This window comes from Blennius ocellaris (genome assembly GCF_963422515.1).
Source record: "Blennius ocellaris genome assembly, chromosome: 20".
NCBI classification, from domain to species: domain Eukaryota; kingdom Metazoa; phylum Chordata; class Actinopteri; order Blenniiformes; family Blenniidae; genus Blennius; species Blennius ocellaris.
In genome coordinates, this window is record NC_137669.1 from 11,770,329 (window position 1) to 11,784,733 (window position 14,405).

General features: G+C 42.5%; 1 protein-coding gene across 1 annotated transcript; it reads right to left on the reverse strand.

Annotated features, from left to right (window-relative positions):
• Positions 1-7,905: 7,905 nt before the first annotated feature.
• On the reverse strand, positions 7,906-11,142 carry polr1f (RNA polymerase I subunit F; the record flags this gene model as incomplete). Its single annotated transcript, XM_080515607.1, has 4 exons — positions 7,906-8,984; positions 9,855-10,063; positions 10,223-10,364; positions 10,844-11,142. The coding sequence occupies 4 exons, from the start codon at positions 11,140-11,142 to the stop codon at positions 8,489-8,491; spliced, it is 1,146 nt and encodes a 381-aa protein (XP_080371733.1). The 3' UTR covers positions 7,906-8,488.
• Between the last annotated feature and the right edge of the window lie 3,263 nt (positions 11,143-14,405).

The following is a 14,405-nucleotide window of genomic DNA, read 5'->3' on the forward strand; positions in this document are numbered from 1 at the left end:
TCCACACCCTGACGCTGAGTCATCGGTTCACTCGGCCCACTTTCTGTGACATCTCGCCCTCCGATTGGCCGGACGCTTCAGTCGTGGGGTGTTTACACAGCTGGGTGGCCATGTGAAAGATAGGACCCTTGTCTTGGAAAAACTCCAAAACCACATCATATATCTTCTTAACCCCCCCCCCCCCCCACACCACACCGCCCATACCCCCCCACTTCCAGTGGACCTACACCTCACGTTTGCCAAACCGCTGCATGCTTCCAGCTCCTCCTTTTCTGAGCAATCCTCCTCTTAATCTCACCTCATTGAAAAGAAAGAACCCCACCACGTGGCTCCTCCACCCACCCTCACTCATGACAGCACCTTTCTCCAGAACCCCCCCCCCCCCCCCTTCCTCTTTCTGTTTAAGTAAAGTCTGTGTTTATTTTGTAAAAGAGGGTCACTGTGTCTTTCCTGTGTATTTTTAGGGTGCAATGTTACATTTGTTTTATGGGGGTTGTTTTTTCAGCTCTGGTGGAAGCGAAGTCTTGGCCGAATGAGTTTGACTTGCTCCGATGCCACTGAGTAAGACGATGAAGACTAAAGTCACCAGCATCACTCCGATAAACCAGAGCAAATAACTTTAAGTGTAAGTGGGTGTTCATGTGTGGACCGGCAATGTTAAACCATGAAACTGGAAGAATTCAGATGTAGAAGAAGGACAGAGAGTTTGCAGAGTGGTGTCGTGGACAACACAAGTTCAAAGTGAGTCCGATCCTGAGTCCAGTCTGTGGCCTTTCTGTTCTCATGCTGGTCGGTTGCTCACTCATCTGCCAGAGTCCAACAAACAAGGGCTCATTGGCAACTCTAGAATTTCCTAAAAGTGGGACTGGGTGTTCCTCTGTGTCCGTCCTGTCATGGACTGACAACCAGTCCCCTCGTCACTAATGGTCAGCTGTGGTCTACTCTCGCCCCCCCGCCACGCTAAAATACCACGCAGGGCAGTTGGGAGAGAAAGTTGCCATTCCAATTGCAACATTGTGAGTTCGTTTCCTCATCTCGTCTTGTTGAAGTGTCCTTGAGCACGATGGTGAACCCCAGTTGCTCCCAATGGAGGTTGTTGGTGTGTGAGAGTGTGTGTGCGTATATGTGTGTGTGAATATCGGTAAATGGGACTGTTAGAATAAAACACTGATGAAGATCATCCATCTCAAAGACTGCTCAGATTGAACTCCAGTAAAGTGAAATTGAAATTAGAGCGTCTGATGCAAAAGAGCTTATAAACTTAAGGAAGCTTCAGTAAAAGTCACTCTCTGTTATTATGGTGGCTTTATTGCAGCTTCCATGTTGTAAACACCCCATAACTCTATTGTTTTGAATGTATATATTTTTCTTTATCACAACTAAAATCTACCAAATGACACACTGTTTGTCTTGAACATGTCACTTTCATTTAAACTTGGACTTAAGGATAAGCAAATGTAAATAGTAATGCTTGTCAATGGAGAAAATTATTTCACTTTCTCCAGACTCTGTCCCAATATTGGAGTTAAACCTTTACATTTCCTTCTCATTTCTCCCCTTTGGACACATCACATGGTTAACATATGATGGCTATCACAGAGTACACAACTAAATTGTTTTGATTAACACAAGTTGCAAGTGCATAATATCTGTAATTTGTAAAATTGTGACAATGCATGACACTCCATACATGATAATAAAACTACCATTTTATTTTGGCTCTTTTCTTTAGAGAAGTGTATCCAACTCTCAGTTACTTCTCCTGATTGATATTTTCAATTAAAAAAAAAAAAAAAAAAAAAGACACCAATAGCATCTAGTGAGTTATATTTTGGGGTAAAATCCTTTTTCTGCGATTATTGCAGTCAGGTATGACTTCATAGTACATAGGACATGAATAAACAATTGCAAATCTTTTGCAGAAATCCACCAAGACATTTATTCAACCTGAAGAGTTTCTTAAGTTCTAACTTGTGAAAAATGTGTGATCATCAGTTTTAAGACTCAGAGATTTCCAGCTCCCCCCCCCCCCCCCTTTCTGGGAAACGACACTGTCTTCATAAAATATGTGAAGATTTGGGAGTGGGTTCAAAATGAAAGTGAAAAAAAAAAGATTTGGAGAAGTTATTGTTCCCAAGACGTCAGCCTGTCACACTGGAAGTGTAGAAATGTCAGATTATGACAAAAACTTCCAGATTCACATTCAGTTAAAGCTGAATGATCTTTAAAATAAAAAAAAAAGAGAGAGAAAAGCTGTGAGGTCTTTGTCTCTCATCTTTTCAGTTTAGCATGTCAGTCGTGTGTCACCGGTAATTAAAAAGGGTCCGCTTGCCAGAGCGACCTCCATGGTTCACTGATCAGAGGAGTTTGTTTCATCTCTGTGTCGATGACTTTATAAGTACTTTTCCAGAAATCCACTCTCATGTACACATCATCAGCAGCACTGGCCACCCACGTTTCATTTCTTTTCATCTCTCCCACTCTTTCCCCTCCGTTCTTTCTCCCTTTCCCCCTCCCCGCCGTGCGCATAGGTGTCGTCAGCTTCACGCTGAAGTTTGACAGGATCATCATAAAAATATAATAGTAAAATATTTAGCTGTGTCCGGGGTATTGTCCTGTAAAGCTATGTGACCGAACATGACGTCATTTTTTCCAGACCCAGAACTTTTTCTCTCTCTCTCTCTCTCTCTCTCTTTCTCTCTCTCTCTCTCTCTCTCTCTCTCTCTCTCTCTCTCTCTCTCTCTCTCTCTCTCCCCTCCTGGCTTATTTATTTTTCTGTGGTTTTGGAAGGTTGTGGCTGTAGGTCTGATGATATGCTGAGTGTGTCTTCATCCCTCATAACTCCTCTCCACTTTCTGCTTTTCTTTCGATTTATATGCAAAAGTTACAGGGAGTGATAAAAATACATTTTTCTACATTAGCTTTTTGCACCGACATTAATAAAAAAAAAAGAAGTTTGGTTTAACCCTTTAACGCTCTCTTGTACTCGACACATGATTTGACCTCATTCTTTCAATGTTAGCCTTGTTCCTGCAGCTGAGGTTACTATCAAAACAACTGCAGGGAAGATTAGAAGTACATATTTTTTAATTGTTACCTTTTGTCCTTTCCCAGCTATATTTCCTGTGTGTTTTGGGTGGAGGAGTTACTCGTTTGGGCTGAACACTGTCTAGACGCCTGTGAGCCTCCCATTACCTCTTGATTACGCCGAACCCTTATTAATCTCACTGGGCAAGCTCGCCAGGAGACACAGACACAGACACCAACACACACAAATAGAAATCGTCAGATACACACACACACACACACACACACACACACACACACACACACACACACACACACACACACACACACACACACACACACACACACACACACACAGAGTTCATATGAAAGAGCAAGACAAACAAGGTATAAAACAGACATAACACAAATAATTAGGCAAGCAGAAGACATGAAACATTACATATAAGCATAAACATGTAAGATTCACAATATATTAAATATATATGATGTATCATATTCATGACACTTACTGTATATACATATTTTTCCATGAATGAGTAGGCTATATGAAAATTAGGTTTATGCTTTTTCTACTTTTAGAAATGGTCTAACATGTAAAAGGAAGCAGATCTATTGAAGTACTTACTTACTATGTAGTTGCTCATCATGCGTATTAATAACATCAGCAAATCTTGTGATAATATCTTAACTGTAACAGAGAATAATATAATAAACCCCTTGAAAATGTGGTATAAATAGAAGCAGAAGATGTAGAAGGACTATAGATAATAGCAGTGTAAGTATCTTTTCAAATTAATACGGTCAATCAAATGTTATGAAGTATAGTTACTATATGTACATTGTGCCCGCTCAGCACCGCCAACTCACCTGGTCCACATTTGATCCCACTTCATGCAGTAGTTTCTGATTAAATGCTCGTCTTTCTATTCATTTTGACATTAAAGAACATTATTGTTGACAAATATAGGAACCCAGAGGAACTGAAAGGCACAACTTTAGTTATGCCGGTAAGAATCACTGAATTTGTAACACTCACAATATAAAACACAACTATTCTCATGCTTGTTAGATAAAAGTCATTATGCAACTGCCTGCCACACCTGTTACATGCACATCCTTGTACTAAAGCTTAACTTGTATGTTTTTATTGTCTTCATTATCCTTAAAATTAATGTGGGCCTACAAATAAATATTTTGAATAAAATATTCAATATATTTGACCTCCATGTATTATGATTGTATCATGAATTCTTCTCCAAACAAAAAAGCTAGAAAAATCTACACCCTGACCCTGGGATTTTCCTTGCTGTTCCACCCTCGTAAATTGTCTTGCCACGCCTTAGAAATCACATTTATTGTTTATTTGACTTGTACTCTGGTTCATTATAATTCTCTTTCTATGGTGGTCCGGGTTAGTTCAGCATGAATTCTGGAAAAAAAGGTTAAAACCCATGCAATTAATCATAAAAAAACAACCAGTTTAGATCCAGACATGAGTACGGCTTCAATGTGAAATGATTTAACAAACAAACTCATCTCAAAACGTTGTACTTGCTGATGTGCATTGTGTGATACACGCCGGACAGGAGGTGGGATGATGAAAACCTCTCGGTGATTTCCAGACTGACCGGAATGGAACGCGATCCTTCATTGTCAGATTCTAACAAATTCACCGATTGAGTGTGTGAAACTGGGAAAACGTGCACACATGGGGGCCCGGACTCTTATTCCCCGGAGTAAAACGCTGTGGCAGGAAAACACCCGTCTGTCGTCGCCAGGGTTACCGAGGGGCAGGACTGTGGGTGTCGGGTGCCAGGGAAACTAACTAACTATGGGAATCTGCCTCACTGACCAAATGTAACGTTTACATTCGGGGTTAATAGTGTGTGTACATATGGGCTTGAATGTGTTTGTGTTCGGACAGCGATCCCTGGGGAAAACCCATCATACTTGATTCCTGCCTGACTCTGTGTGTGTGTGTGTGGGCTGCTTGCCTACCTGAGTGAGCGTGGCAATTTTTTTTATAAATAAATGAAAAAAACAGAGGTGCAAGTGCCCCAAAAAATAAAAAAATAAATCTCCATCAAATTCCTTTGAAAATACTATAAAGAGATTTCATGGATGTCAGTGGGCCTGTGAGAGATGGGCGTCGATACAAGCCAGCCATACCCGAGCCGTGCTGGGAGAATATACGGCCAGAGTTGCAGAGCTCTGACTGGTGGAACACTTAACATTTTACGACTCGCTGCCATTTGGGGCTCAGGGACGGAGCAGAGTGCTGACCACATAACTAATTAGGCTTGGCCAAAGGGGGTGTGTGTAAGGATAGGGGGATTTGTGGATTGCGGGCTGTGGATGTGGCGTGTCTGCATGAGTGAGAGAGCGAGTGCGTCACTGACCGTGTGCCACGGGTTGTTGTTGTGTGTGCGTGTGCGTGTGCGTGTGCGTGTGAACCTGGCGAATTGCATCCGGGCGCCGCTCGTTCTCCATAAAGACTCCGCGGGCCTCTTTCATGTCGGAGCTGCCGGGGTCTGGAAACTCTGACAGGGGAGATAGAGACCTGTCGCCAAGCTCGCACTGAAACACACACACATGGACACACACACACACACACACACACACACACACACACACACACACACACACACACACACACACACACACACACACACACACACACACACACACACACACACACACACACACACACACACACACACACACTCTCTCTCTCTAGATATAAGTGTTATCGGGGGAGACAGGGGTATATGAAAAGATAGTCTGGCCTGCTCTACAAAAACAACACCCCTCCTATTGTCTCATCTCTCTAACCCTCCCTCTTCTCTCCATCCCGGGATCATGAAGATAAACGACCATGCACAGATATGAGAGTCCAGTTGCAGGAGGGGGCGGGTGGGGTGGGTGGGTGTCAGAAGTGGAATGTGTGTGAACTGCACACCGCCTCCTATAAATCAGGGAGACAACTAGGAGGAGGCGCGGGAGGAGGAGGAGGGTGAGAGAGAGAGAGAGAGAGAGGGAAAGCAGGATCCAGGAAGAGGAGGCCGTCTGCATGAGGGAGTGATAGGAGGAACGACAAGATAAATGAGCGATGATGGAGGGAGGGGGCACAGGTGCAAGAGAAGTACACCCAGGCTGGGGTTAGAAACAGGCAAATAATAATGATAAGACAGAAGGAAGGTCATCGGAGGACAAATTACAGTGAACCATCTTTTGAACATTTCCCATAATTGTTTCTTACTCTCTTGAACATTGTGTTTCTTTTTTTCCTGTGCAGCTGAACTGTTGCACAACGAGATGAGATTTACTCTATAGGAACGATTTGTAATAACCAACGCAATGTTTCTTTACTGAAGGATAAAATATGTGTTAAGTGAACGTGTTTATCTATCTGCCTTATGCTCCAACCGGTCAATTTATGAAATAGCAGGTTTTATTTTTGTATAGCAGGTCACCTCCCGCAACAGCTCTGTGAATTAGAACTGATGTTTTTAAGATCGATAAATCTTTAAACGTTTTCAAGGCAGGTTGTGAAAACATTTCCTGAGTGATGAAGTGCTATGAAACCCCAATTAGGGAAATACTCCACTTTTTTTTTTTTAAACCATCATGCTGAGACGCAGTGTAAATCTAAGATCTTGAAATATCACTATCAATATCAGCTGCAAGGAAGTTTTTCCTGTAACAACCCACAAAACATAAATTAGCAATGTTTTGTTGATCGTAAGCGAAGCAACATGTTTGTGGTTTATATACCCGTGCAGGCGGATCTTTTTTACACAGTTGATTTAACAGTCTTGCGCCAACGTATGATGTGGATCTTTTTTCACAAGTTGCAAAGGAACCGATAGAAACCAGCCGACTTTATCCAACTCAGGATCTCGGGACGCTGAAGACAGGTGGCACTGGCCTATCGCAGGGTAAAACACACAGAGATAAACCACCACACACGTCGTCATTCACACCGAGGCAATTCAACCTCATGCACACATGACTTAAGGCTGTGAGAATAAACTGGAGTACCTGGAGGAAACCAACACACACAGGAAGAAAACGCAATCGGCCAATATTTGAACCTGTGGCCTTCCAGCTGTGAAGTGAGAAAACTAATCACCGCTTCAGAATACAGCACAGAGGGAGAAAATGAAATTATCACACAATATTAATAACATGGTCATAATGTTGTTGGTTTAAATACTGATGACTTTATCAATTGAAGTATGTTCCCAGTTTAAGTTTTGAAATCTTAAATTAAGTTTCCAGAGGACTGTGAAGCTCAACTAGAAATACACACAAACACTTCCTTTTTCTTTTCAATAGTCATATTTTTAGTTACATTCCGGCTACAAATGCAGTTTAAAAGTTAGTCAATTTGCATTTTCTTTTTTTTAAAACTGACACTTCAATAAAAAACATTGCAGTTTGAAGTAAAAAAAACAAAAAAACAATTGAAAGCAGAAGTGGCAGTTCATGTTGTCTCGGCAGAAATGTGAGATCAGGCGTAAGCGGCGGAGATGAGCCCAGTTAATTGCAGCTCCTTATCCATCTTCTTTAGGCAGCTTCTGATAAGCTCTCACTCTTAGCACCTAGCAGCTAATTAGACTCCTCACTGAAAACCAAAGGCTGAGATTTCTGTGTGTGTGTGGGAGGAGGCAGTTGGGGGGGAGAAAAAACACACAGATCTTTAGGTTGTCTTTCAGCATTTTATCACCCGACACCGCCTGGTTAGCAGAAAACAGCATGTTGTGGAAGAGAAGTAGTGGTGATTTATAAATATAAAAAGATGGTTTTCATTCAAAATTGAAGTGGTTGAATTCGGAAATATTGATGCCAAGTTACAATTTTTAGGCAAACAAACAATATATGTGCATTCCAAAAATTATGGTAATAAAAAAAAGGCTCACTAAAATATTAATCAAATATTATTTTTTTATTGCCTTTGGTTGAAAGTCAATAACACAGGTCTAGGAAATTAGAAACAACACTGATCGTTCATATTCACAGTGCATTCCACTGTGCTTGACGTTATGAACTTTGCATAGTACAAGTTACGTCAATGCTGAAGGCACAGTTCAATCAGCCTGAGCAGCACGGTTTCATTTGTTTTTGGTATTTTATTGCCCAAACAAGACAAAAAAACCCCCCAAACAAACCATACAGCACAGCAAAGAATTCATATATTGTTCACATTTAAATGGCCTCTTCTGGTCCAAACAGATGAAATCCTAAGTTTTCAGCTGTGGGAATCCACGTCTATCATCTGAAGCAGTTTTACGCCCCCATCAGGTGGTGCGCTGGAATTACAGTCCCATTAGAAACGACCCAGAAAAGCTGTTTTGAAAGTGTCTCCACTTAATAAGGCACCTCAGTACGTTACCCCAAGAACCACTGTTGCTAATGACAACATCAGTATCGCCTTTAATAATCAACCTCATTTCTTTCAGGAAAACTGCTGAAGGTCACGTTTTCTCTTCTTCTTTGATTTGGGGGTTTCGGGTTCTTCACTGAAACCTGACGTGGCCTCTTTACTCGTTTCATGCTTCCTTTTCTTGCTCGACTTGTCACTAACGTAACCGCTGGAGTCGCTGCCGTGGATCTCCGTGCGAGAGACCGCAATCTCTTCCTCCTCTTCCTTCACCTGTTTTTCCTTTTTCTTCTTCTTCTTCTTTTTCTCAGCCGCTTCCCCTCCGTCCGCCTCGTCCGTCGTTCCGTTCACCTCGGGTGTTGCGCTCCTCTCCGGCTGACACGGTGAGTTTGCGTTTTCCTCCATCTCTTCCTCCTTTACCTTGTCCTTCTTCTTTTTCTTCTTCTTCTTCGGGGCGTCTTCAGGAGACTCCTGGCTGGGCTCTGGGGTGGGGTTCGCGTCTTCTGGTTCCGTCTGGTCGACAGGCACACTGGACTCTGTGCTCTCACCCTGGGCCAACATCTCTTGCACTCTGAAATACACAAAGGCAAACACAATGAGGATTAAAACGCTAAACACGATAATTATTTCCCCTTTTTTAATTAATTCCGACGTAATCATTTTAAATTACGTCTTTGACTGATGACATGTACTGTGGTGGAAGAATCACATAAAGACGGTCAGGCTCAATGAGCCTCAGGTCTGAAAGAGTTAAATCTGCAGCGATGGAGTTTCGTCGCCCCCTTCTGCCCAGGAAGGTCGTAACAAAAACACTGTGGACATGGACTCAGGTCAGCAGCTGTGCCTCCTGCAACTGTGAAATAATGCAAAAACCTTGATGTTTGAATCAACTGTGTACTGAGAGGAAAATAGGCGATACAATAAACTGCACAATACAAGGGTAACTATTAAACATTAAACATATCAGGACATATTGTGACACTGTCAGCAGGACAGTATTTTACTTTACTTAATTTTAGCACCCCCCCTTAGGTTTGGGGGTTTTATGAAAACAGATAAATTACAACTTAAAAGTTGTTGATCATAACAAATGTTACCGGTGTGTCAGTTGTTGATGGTATACAGACTTATTACAGCTGCCTCGCCCACATAAATAACTTTATTTAAATGAAAGTTGGGATGAAGGTTATGTTTTTGTCCACATGCATTTATTTATTGGTTTGCATATATGGATGTATGTCGGCCTTTTACCAACTTTTCACAAAGACTATTAACCGGAATTGCATGAATAGTCGAGGGACGATTCGCTAAGTTGAATACGAAACGCTATAATATCAATATACTCTAAGCACGTTTACTTTAGGGCCTTGATGTAAAAACTACCAACAAAGAAGGAATTATTTTTAGTTGGGTTCGTGCGATTTACAACTATCACACTTGCCTGGTCCTGCTGAGCCGTCCTCTGATCAGCAGCACCCCCACGACGTCCGCATCGAGCGCCATCACCTCGAACTCCAGCTCTGTGCCGATCCGCGGCCCCGAGTCCCTCCACGTCTCCACGGTGACCAGGTTGGGTTTGGGGATGCTGGCGTTGAAACAGCCGTGCACCAGGCAGCCCACGTGGGATAGTCCGAGTTTATTCACGACGCCCTGCGAAGACGCACGACAAGTCACCGTAGGAGTTCATTTCAAATGCTTGTGCAAAAATTTCTCGCTGACAAAGAGAAACAGCTCCACACTCAAAACATACAACGTGTCGTATGAGCTGGAGAGGAGGTTTCACCGAGAGTTATGATAGTAAAATCTCACCAGCAGTTTCTGTCCCTTATTGGGTTGAAATAGGATGAAGGTGGCTTCTATGTCCATGTGAATGTAGCCGCTGTCGTCATAAATGTCTCCATGTTGGCCGACTATCTTCACGTCGTCATAAGCTAATGGCACACCGTTCAGTCTACAGGGGGAAAACAAAAGGTGAGTGGAATTAGTCTGACAGCAGAACAAACTGCTTGAAATGTGCAAACAAGATTTATTGATATGAAGATGACAACCTCATTGATCCCTGATGAATATAATGTATCAGCTGCACTCATAATCAAAAATAAAACGCTTAAACTATTATGATAAGATACAGTACTAAAGATAAACAAACACTAAAAGGCACAAACATAATTACAAGTTATCAAAGGACTGACGTGGGAACAGAATACTAAACTAATACAGATCGCATGTTGAAAGTACACTGGAGTTAGTCTGAAGCAGAACTATAACCGGTTTGGGTTTTAATCCTGAAATGTGACAGTGAGGTGAAAACTTTCCACTGACTGTCCGAGAATGGAATAAGTGTCCCGACCCCAGTGTCCTGGTGTCTCCGTCCTCCGCGGGACCTCCAGAGACCGTCAACAGTTTCCGGGACAGACATAATTTCGTCACCTTTGAGAGAACTTCAGCAGCTCTGTCTCCAGCTCCTCTCGGATACCCGTCTTCTTCTTTTTCAGGTACATCGGCGGCAGGGCGACGTGTCTGCGATGCGTGTTCATAACCAGACACGAGTACGGGGCGGACAGCAGCTCCGAGGCGGCGGCGAACGACGGGATCGCGCAGGGGATCGTGTCCGCGGGCTTGTCCGGAGCAGCGGACACCTCGGCCGGAGGGGCCGGGGCTCCCGGAGCGGTAGACTCACCGGACATCTTCACGTGTTTTGGGTCGTCTTCATGCTCGAAGTTCGCCATGCTGTCAGGGAAGACCGGAAGAATTATCTCCGGAACGAAAGGAGACCTGTTACACTCGTGACTATCGCCCCCTGCTGGCGAGGAGGTGCAACGTCAACACTGGAAATGATTTAAAATTCGTTATTTGTATATTTTAAACAAACAAACAACAAACTCGTACATTATACAGCTTGACATGAGATAATAGGTGTTAAATTTAAATAATAAGTATAATTGCCAGTTGCTCCACCCTCGTACTGTAAAAGCAGAGTTATGTATTGAATTAATGGTGATGGAAGGGTCAGAGTGTCACTGGATTTTAATTCCTGCTCCACTTGCAATGGACTTTCCATGTTTTCATCTCATTCTTTACATCCAGATAGCTGACAACATTTCCATAATCCATTTTTGGTAAAGGTGGGTCTGAGGAATATTTCCGTTCCTTCAAAATGAGTGGAAAAAGTTATTTAAAGTTGTTTGAAGAAATCCATCTCCGAGTTTAATATAGATAATATAGATATAACTTAAGTCACGACAGACACACGTCACACATAGATAGGAATGAAATGTACATGTTTTGTTAAAGTACAAAGAACTATTAAAATAACCTGGAAAGTTTTAGTTACTTTTTAACTGCACTATTCAATTCAGTTGATCTGCCTGACATAACTACATAACACACTTTTCAAACAAACAATAACTTATGTATAAATTATGCTTAGGTTATTTGCTTTGAAAGCAATATAAAGATATAATACAATATTTTTCCATATGAATCAATGGCCCATTATTGTGAATTAGTTCATATACTCAAAAATACAATTTAGCCATTAAAAATGTAAGAATATTTAATTTGCCACTTCATTGTCTGCCAGACAAGGTTTTAGAAAATGCCAAGACAATCAGAAATTAGTATTTGTAGTTATTTGCCCCTCCTCTGTTTAGTTTTTATTCAGCTGTTTCTGCACTGCGATCATGAATACCCAGAAGCCTTGTTGTCCCCATGTCTTATTGTTCTGCTCATTAAAGTCGATATTCATCTTGGAGCCTTGCAAATAAAGCAATACTTCAAACATTGGGAAAATGTGGGAACTCCAAAGTCAATTTATTTCCAATGAAAAGTATGGAGATGGAGTAAAGAACACAAAATACACATTCTTGAAACCTCTATTCAAGTACAGTATTGGTCCAGTCTGGATAAATCCATGACTTAACGCTTGCTAAAGTATTAACCACAAAAAAATCATAAGCACAACTTAATCACATGATCAGTGTAACTATTGAGTTACCAATAAAAACAAAGGGGGAAAAAAAGTGATTTATCCTGGGGAAAGCACTCAACATGCCCTTTGTTCTGTGAAGTGCAGGTTGTGCGCTGATAAGCGGTTTTGTCCAATGAGAGACGCTCATTGATTCTGTATCCTGTTTTTACCTACAGAGCCACATTAAGATCATTAGGGTGACCTGAGGTGTCAATTAGTGCTCCTCACACACACGCGCGCGCGCACACACACACACACACACACACACACACACACACACACACACACACACACACACACACACACACGCGCGAAAAAAAGGTCCTGACACAAACGTAGACACTGACAGAGGTATCCAGTGTTACTGCTTGCTGACAGAGAAGCACCATGGGAGGTCACATGATTCAGCACTCTTGCTCTCTCTCTCTCTCTCTCTCTCTCCACATACACACACACAGTGAGATTGCAGGTCTGGTGCTCTCTGGGGTGTCATGGCCCACTCCTGTCTATTGTCACAGTGATAAATAGTGACGTGGTTACTTAGTCAGCATAACCTCCCAGTGGCCCTTGCTGCTGTGGGCCCCAGTTAAAGTACACACACACACACACACACACACACACACACACACACACACACACACACACACACACACACACACACACACGCACACACACACACACACACACGCCTCCACTGTTGTGGATTCTGGATGGAGAAGGCAGACGCCATAATGAGGTATTGAACAGCGTGCTGTCGTGAAAGCAGCTGCATGTCTTCACTAGAGGTCAGTTGTGTGTGTGTGTGTGTGTGTGTGTGTGTGTGTGTGTGTGTGTGTGTGTGTGTGTGTGTGTATGTGTGTGTGTGTGTGTGTGTGTGTGTGTGTGTGTGTGTGTGTGTGTGTGTGTGTGTGTGTGTGTGTGTGTGTGTGTGTGTGTGTGTGTGTGTGTGTGTGTGTGTGTGAGAGCATGTGTGTGCAATCCACCAGCTTTATTGCTGTTCCTCCTTCTGCTTTGTGAGGCGTTTTATACCCGCGGGTTTGACAGATTCACTTCAACAGTCCTCACAGGACTGCACACACTCCATACATCTTGCACAGCATTGATAGTGTTGACATATTTTCAATGTTTAACATTTAATTTGAAGAGATTCTCCGATGATTAAATTGGAAATAAATACTCTGTGTATTGACTGAAATGTTTTATCCTTCCCACCAGCCGAGAAGCAACTCGCGACACCCTTATACTTACAGCATAACTCATGCAAAGTCCACATCATTACACTACTAAGACATGAGTCCTGTACAACAAGCTGGCTCTTCATATTTTATGATTATATACACATCGTTTGAAATATTCTCTACGAAAGTGAAGCAATACATGAGCCCACATCTCAGAGTCGTCATACTTTAATTGATTTAACTTTATAAGAAGCGTTATAAAAATATGTCTGATCTATAGATACCTGATATACAAGCATGGACGTACAGTACAGTACATTGCGCATCACTGTATTTTCATGTCGAAGCATTCTATTATCCGATGATACATACAGACTACTGTAGGCGATCTCACGATCTGCATTCCATAAACCAATAACAAGACAGAGAGAGCTAATAAGGACAGTGAGACTGAAATAGCTGGAGCTCTTCAGAACAAGTGAATCAGCTGCATGCTCAGTTTGTGCTCATCACTCTCAGCATCTGACTGGATGAAACATGTCCTTCCCGCTCACTCGTTTAAGGACCAAAACGTCGCCACCGAGACCTTCGTCACCTGATTTGCCAGCTCGCCATCCCGGCTTTGGTTTGACTTGTACTTGAGGGTCTTCAAACCCAGGTTTGCATAATAATTCAGAGACACGAATGCCTTTGTTTATGCTGTTCGTACCGTTCAAAACGGTGGCGTGGTTCACTTCCTCTGATCGGGACGCAGGTAAAAAGCTGCAGGACGTGTAAAAGTGGAGCAAAAAGCTGCGATCTGCTGCCTGCTCAGGTTGTGCGCGTGGCTTTTCTCAGGGCGTCG